This window comes from Zea mays, chromosome 6, assembly GCF_902167145.1.
Source record: "Zea mays cultivar B73 chromosome 6, Zm-B73-REFERENCE-NAM-5.0, whole genome shotgun sequence".
Taxonomy (NCBI): Eukaryota; Viridiplantae; Streptophyta; class Magnoliopsida; order Poales; family Poaceae; genus Zea; species Zea mays.
In genome coordinates, this window is record NC_050101.1 from 137,995,443 (window position 1) to 138,003,184 (window position 7,742).

General features: G+C 44.3%; 1 protein-coding gene across 1 annotated transcript; it reads left to right on the forward strand.

Moving 5' to 3' along the window:
* Positions 1 to 3,294: 3,294 nt before the first annotated feature.
* LOC100284227 (serine/threonine-protein phosphatase PP1) lies at positions 3,295 to 7,107 on the forward strand. Its single transcript, NM_001157122.1, has 4 exons — positions 3,295 to 3,661; positions 4,921 to 5,480; positions 5,577 to 5,768; positions 6,702 to 7,107. The coding sequence occupies exons 1-4, from the start codon at positions 3,460 to 3,462 to the stop codon at positions 6,714 to 6,716; spliced, it is 969 nt and encodes a 322-aa protein (NP_001150594.1). The 5' UTR covers positions 3,295 to 3,459; the 3' UTR covers positions 6,717 to 7,107.
* Positions 7,108 to 7,742: the final 635 nt, after the last annotated feature.

The window sequence follows — 7,742 nt, forward strand, 5'->3', positions numbered from 1 at the left end:
TCATCTTCGGAGTCAGTTTCCTCAGCATCTTCTCCTTCTGCTTCAGCGATTGCTTGTTCTGCATCATCAATAGGAATCTTTTCCGAAATCACTAGCCCGGATCGTTGCATGGCTTCGGAGATAGGGACGGTCTCCGAAGCTTCAGTTTCGTCCCCCTCACGTTCAACCCTAGCGGTAGAACGGACTCTGGCCATTTAACTATGAACTTGTGAAACTTTAATACTTTTTTCTCCGAAGCAGGCTTCAAGATGGAGCTTCGTTCAATTCTGACAAACAAGCTTCGGCGATGGTTAAGAATTTTGGCAGCAAAACAGTGCAAATAGCAGTAAATGCTGTGGTAACTTCACACCTACTCGTCTGTTTATATAGTGCCGCAGGTAAGAAGGCGAAGCGCCAGAAGTTTTACACCAGGCGGGCACCCGCTCGCACTCGCTGAACGGTGGACCACAGAGACCGAACAGTAACTCTGCAAGGTGGGGCCGCTACGCGCAGGGAGAGTGAATCGTTTCTCGGCAACGAGCTCAGGGAAGGTGTTTTTTGGACCTTCGGCTCCCCGAAGCTTAAGAGACTTTTTTCACGGATCAAGCTCGTTACGAAAAACGATCTAGCACCGCGAAAGGGGCTACTGTTGGGTCTATGCTTCGTCGCCGAAGGTCTTCAAGGGAGAAGCGGCTTTATAATGTGTGAGCAGGTATCTTCGGACTTGTATCAGAAAGGGAGAAGCTCAAAAGATACAAAGGTTGACAGCGCCGAAGCTGTGAAGCAGGAAAGCTTCGGCATGTTCGCAGAAAAGGGAACCGACTTAAAGATGAAAAGGCCATTTAGACCTCGATAGAGTGCTATAGAATTATCACCAAATGTAAAGGGCATGTATGTAATTTTGTATGGGTTGTACCCCGTGCCTATAAATAGGTGAACAGTACCCCCGTACTGTTCACGCTGACTTGGCATTTTGCTTTTGCGTCATCCTTGTATTTTCATCTCCTTCCAAGCCGAAGGTACATTTATAATTTGATATTGTTCCTATTTCTCTATGATGATATAATAAAGTTAAATGAATAATATTATATGATTGTTCATGCTATCTTTTATGTTTCATATGCTTCGTCTTTCATTAATATATACTGTGATGATGAAGGCTCGTCCTTCATGACCTTCGTCCGAAGATCGTTATATCCTAAGGGAAATAATGCTTCAAAGGACGAAGGACTTTATTGTTTAACATTCTCTGTGTTGCCTTGTTCTTAACTCATAGCATTTGAGAACAAGTCCCCAACAACACCTCTATTGGGATACCATCCGGGCCCATCGCCTTGCCCCCTTTCATCCTCTTTAAAGCTTCTTTGACCTCTGATTCTTGGATCCTGCGTACAAAACATCTATTTAAATCATCGAAGGAGTCATCCAATTGGATGTCCATAGTCTCATTCTCACCATTGAAAATATTGTCAAAATACCTCTGCCACCTCTGTTTGATGTCTTGTCCTTTCACCAAGAGTTGATCCATCTCATCCTTAATGCATTTAACTTGGTTGAGGTCCCTCGTCTTCCTTTCCTGGATCCTAGCTATCTTATAAACACCTTTCTCCCTTCCTTTGTACTTAGTCTTCAGTAAAGATCATCATAGGCTCGACCCTTTGCCTCACCCATAGCTCGCTTTGCAGTCCTCTTTACCACCTTATACCTCTCTATTTTAACTGCGCTCCTGTCATGGAACAAGCTCCTGTAACAAATTTTTTTCTCCTTTATTGCCTTTTGAACATCCTCGATCCACCACCAAGTATCCTCAGATTCACCGCTGCTCCCTTTGGTCACTCAAAACACCTCTGACGCCACCTTCTTAATAAAAGTTGCCATCTTCACCCACATGATGTTTGCATGTTCTTCTTCGGACCAAGCGCCCTCCACAAAAACTCTTTCCCTAAAAACTTCGGATGTCTCCCCTTTGAGTTTCCACCACTTCGTCCTCGCAATTTTGGCTTGTTTAACCCTATGGGTACTGATCCGAAAACAGAAGTCAGCCACCACAAGATTATGTTGGGGCTCAACACTCTCTCCAGGTATCACCTTACAATCCAAACAAGCTTGTTTATCTTCTCTCCTTGTGAGCACGAAGTCGATCTGGCTCGAACGATGGCCACTGCTAAAAGTCACCAAATGAGAATCTCTCTTTCTAAAGAAAGTGTTGGCTATCAATAGGTTGTAGGCTACAACAAAGTCCAAAATATCATCTCCTTCTTGATTCCTACTACCATACCCGAAGCCTGCATGAGCTAGCTCATAATCTACATTTGTTGAACCTACATGACCATTGAGATATCCTCCTATGAAAAGCTTCTCATTGGTGGGTACCGCTCTGACCATGTCATCTAAGTCTTTCCAGAACTTCATCTTCTCGCTCTCACTAAGACAAACCTGAGGGGCATAAGCATTTATAATGTTCAAGACTACATCCCAAAACTAGTTTGACTAGGATAATCATATCTCCCTGCCTTTTGACGTCCACCACTCCATCCTTGAGGGTATTATCAATCAGGATACCTACTCCTTTTTGTTTGCCACTGTTCCTGAGTACCATAGTTTGAAACCAGTGTTCTCCACCTCCTTCGCTTTTTGCCCTTACATTTTGTCTCCTGGACACATAGGATATTAACACGGCTCCTTCTCGCTGCATCGACTAACTCTCTTAGCTTACCTGTAAGGGATCCTACCTTCCAACTACCTACACGGATCCTAGTCGGCTCAACTAGCTTCCTTACCCCTCGCACCCGTTGAGACAGGAGCGAAGACCCTTGTACATTTGTCACAACACCCGGACGCCGATGTAGCGCGCCACTAGCCCACTAAGGAAGCGACGACCCGATCCTTGCTCACTTGACACCGCATCCAGATCACGATACGGTGTGCCACCAAGTGGGTGGTGTCTCGACCCTTACCCATTTAACATCATACCCGACTTTCGATATGGCACGTCGCTAAGAGGGTTACGCCCCAACTGTTTTCTTGACATTTTAGCGTAGGTGTCCCAGTTAATAATGGCACCAGAACGAAACCCTTATATTTGATGATAATTTGACGAAACCTATATATTTGATGACAATTTAACAAAATCCAATTATCGTAATGTCGTAATTCCAAAATTCTCCTTGTCAATAGCAAATGACAAAACGGTTGGATAGAGATCCGCCTCGTTGATCAGAGGCCGTCCATCGCGGAACCAACGGTGGATGCTCCTTCACGCGGTTTTGAACACTTCAGCCCGACGAATTGTTCGGTTCGTCGACGACAACCTCCATTTGTTCCACAATCCACATTCCCCACCCCCCACGGCCCCCGGGCCCACCCACCCTCTCCCTCTTCTTCCTCACTCCTCTCTCCCTCTCTCTCTCTCTCTCTCTCTCTCTCGTCCTGCGCCACACGCCGCGGCCGTCTCCGGGCAGGAAGGAAGGGGGCGGGAAGATGATGATGACGCGGGCACCGATGGGGCCGATGGAGGGCGCGGCGGTGGACGAGATGGTGCGCCGCCTCGTGGAGGGCGGCCGAGGCGGGCGCCAGGTGCAGCTGTCCGAGGCGGAGATCCGGCAGCTCTGCGTAGAGGGCAAGCGGGTGCTCCTCTCCCAGCCCAATCTCCTCCGAATCCACGCCCCAGTCAAGATCTGCGGTAATCGTCGCCTTTCTCTTATCTATCTATGTATCTACCTGGGCGATGCCGCCTGATTCCTTCGGTCCTTCCCCTTTTCGTTTGGGACGCCGCCTAATTCCATCCATCCCTCGGCTTTGCGGTCTCCCCGTTTTGGATGGGGAAAGGGTAATTTGGTCGTGCTACTTTTGGGCTTCCATGGCGAATTGCTCAGTCACGGTTGGATTTGGGCGACCCGGGAAAAAAAAAGTTGTTTGATAGGAGTAACCCGTCGGTGCCATGTTTTCCTGTCTGCATTCCTTACATGTTACGTTTGCAGCCTGAGAGGCATGGAAATGATTGATGGAAGTATGGATAAGTTGGCGGGAGTAATGATCGGGTACTAGAGATAATAGTTAGCTGCTAAAATTAGTTGAAGATATCCAAACAGTATAGCTTATAGTTCAGCTATTAGCTATTTTTAGCAAATTATCTAATAGCTCTAATGCAACTTTCTAGCCAATTCCATTAGCAACTTTTTTAGCCAACTAAGGCCATGTTTGGTTTCTTTAGTCTAGGGACTAAAGTTTAGTTAGGGGACTAAAGTTTAGTCCCTAACATGTTTGGTTCTAGGGGCTAAAAATAGTAAGAATATACTAAATGACTCATAAGAAGACTAAAATGACCTTTAACATTCTACTACTATAGTACAATTGAACTAAATGAGGGGTAAATGTGGAATTAATATGGTTTAGTCCCTTTTAGCACATATGTGAAGGACTAAAGACTAAATCATTTTAGTCCATATTTTAGTCCTAGTGTTTGGCAAAAAAGGGACTAAATGAGACTAAAAACTAGAGACTAATCTTTAGTCCCTCTAACCAAACACGCCCTAAGTGTTAGCTCTAATGCATTCAAATACCCCTTAGGTACAAGGGAATGCCCTCGAGTACACTTTTTAAGTTAGGTGTACTGACTTGTGCGATTGAGAATTTGTGTTGACATGAACATGTAGTCCTCTTTTCAAACCATGTATTTGATCTGTAAATTAGCAGGTGTTTGAATGCACTAAAACTAATAGTTAGTTAGCTAAAAATTATTAGTGAAATTAGCTAGCTAACAAATAACTACCTAAATATTAACTAATTTACTAAAAATAGAATAGTTGAACTATTAGCTAGGGGTGTTTGGATGTCTCAACTAATTTTAGTGGCTAACTATTAATTTTAGTGCATTCAAACACCCCCATTCTACTTCTACAGCCAAAATGGTCCCGCCTTATCAGTTGTGGTGTCCTGCAGGTGATATCCATGGCCAGTTTGTCGACCTTCTGAGATTATTCGATTTGGGTGGTTATCCTCCAGCTTCAACTTACGTATTCCTCGGAGACTATGTCGATAGAGGCAAACAGAGCCTGGAGACTATATGCTTGCTGCTGGCGTACAAAATCCGGTACCCCGAAAATATTTTCCTGTTGAGGGGTAACCACGAGGATGCAAAGATCAACAGAGTCTATGGTTTTTATGACGAATGTAAGAGGAGGTTCAATGTTCGGCTGTGGAAGATATTCTCTGATTGCTTCAACTGCCTGCCCATCGCAGCGCTCATCGATGACAAGATACTGTGCATGCATGGTGGCCTCTCGCCCGAATTGACTAGTTTGGACCAGATAAAAGATATTGAGCGACCTGCTGAGATTCCTGATTATGGTCTCCTGTGTGATCTGCTTTGGTCTGATCCTAGCCCCGATGGAGAAGGGTGGGGGGAGAGTGACAGGGGTGTCTCGTGTACGTTTGGTGCAGATAAACTTGTAGAGTTTTTGGAGAAGAATGATCTCGATCTTATATGCCGAGCTCATCAGGTTTGTGAAAGTCTATCTTCTATCCTGTTTTATCAGTTATTTTTGGTTCTCTGATCTTTACCTGACAATGCTGGCACGCTTCATGAATGTCCCTAGGTGGTTGAAGATGGCTATGAGTTCTTTGCACAACGAAGATTAGTGACAATCTTTTCAGCTCCAAATTATTGTGGAGAGTTTGATAATGTTGGCGCTCTTTTAAGCATAGATGAGAGCCTAATGTGTTCATTTCAGATCCTGAAGCCAACTGATATGGGTCCACCGCATGCAAGAAAACAAATTCCAAATAAGGTAAATCAGCTACCTTCACATAGGAATATAGGATTAATATTCAGCTATAAAGCTACAACACTAGAGATCACATGTTTATTTTATTATTATCATGTTAGCTAGAGGTCTAGAACCCATGCCTCACATAATGACCTAATGGAAGAGCATTTGAAACTCCAGCTATCAGCTGATGCCAAAATTTGAATTGCTGAGAAAAACGATGTGTTCAGGATCTATTCTGGTTTGCTAATTATAAAACTCGCAATGCTTAATAAATTACATTTAACACCATGACCCCATCACCGATGCTTATTCACAAGAAAATCTTAGGGATGATTTCCTTCCATTAGCAATCTCTTCTGCTAATACTTAATATAGAATGATGGCGATGTAATTATTGTCAGATATCCTTTACTGAACCTTTTCCTGTGATAACCCATTCCGGCTTGACCACTTCATGACATATCCTCTAATGACAATATGTTTGCATTGGACACATCACATGAGCAAAACTATCGATTCTTGAATAGCGGTGGCTTATAGAAAAAAAACCCTGCGTAGTTTACTATCTGTTCACTTGTTTAGTCTGAGGAAGATAGGGTTTAGTAGGTTTCTGTTTGAGTACCGCCAAAGACCTATGACATCAAGATGCTTATGTAATGATATCCAGGAGTACAACTCATTCTGTTCTGAATAGATCAGGGGTTATACCCATATCAGTAGAGTTTGCATAGATCCTTCTGAAATTGTCTACGTATATGAGTTAAACAGTGACCATCATAGCTACCTGTGAACCACCCTGAGGTGCAAAGAACAATTGACTCCCCATGGGATAATTTTAAAAAGTACTTTAGGATATATAATTGTTATATTCAAACCAAAGTGTACTTTCCGCCAGGCGCATGATTTGATGGCAAGCAAACTGATTACATCACTCTGTCCTCCACTTTACAGCCAACAAGAGGGTGAAGCCTTGGACCAGCATCCAATACTTCCAGTTCCAGTATCATGATGATCGTCAGTCAGCTCAAAGGGGGTGATCTGTTGTTTGGATAGTTGGATCCACCAGGGCCTGACATTAGACATCCATCAGCCAATTAATCCCTTTAGCCACCCTTTACTCGTGTCTTGGGAGGCGGCTTGGCTGTAAAGGATATTCTGTACAGCATTTAGTTGGATTCAACACATCATCTGTTTTACTGTTCTTCCTGCCGGCAAGGGACCTCATTGGCAGCATGACATACAATAGATGTTAGTAGTCTCAATTTGTTTTCCTTAGCTTCTGCCTTGCGTTTTTTTTTTTTTGGTGCGGGACTTGATGTATGGTGATTTTATATCTTTGTAATATGTAGATGTTGCAGGAAATAGGTCTGCACAAACCCATCAGCAGCACCGCCCCCCCCCCCCCCCCCCCCCCCCTTCCTTTCATTTCTTTTGTGGACCTGGAAGATGTGTGAAGCTGGTAATGTCATGCAATGCAAGGGGAGGAACGTTATTGCCTTGTTGGCGACGGGATTTAGTCCACAGTATTCTCAATCTCTCCTATATAAACCACCATGCCTCACGTGCGAAAAACCATGTAATGGACTGGCACAATTGGCCGAGTAGTCCGTGCATCGCACACCACCACAAAACGCAACCAAGCTACACTAAAGTTATCTCCCGATTTTAAGATATTCTCAAACTCTATAAGGCATCAGTCGGTTTCACTGTCGTCATATGATGGCCATAGCCTAAACACGCGAACTGCATGACACCGGACCAGCGGTGCCGCTCTCACCGTGGAAGCTATTGCGCCGTGTCTAGTCTCATCGACGCCGTTCCTCACCCGCCGACATTTACCTCCCCGCTACCGCGACGATTAGCGTAGTGACTGCAGATGCCGCCACCGCATTGTGGTCGGGAAGGTGCTTATTACTGTAAAACATGCTTCAAGATGTTCTGTCTATAAATCTTCCATGTGAATGTTCCAGAATGCAATTGTCTATGGAATGC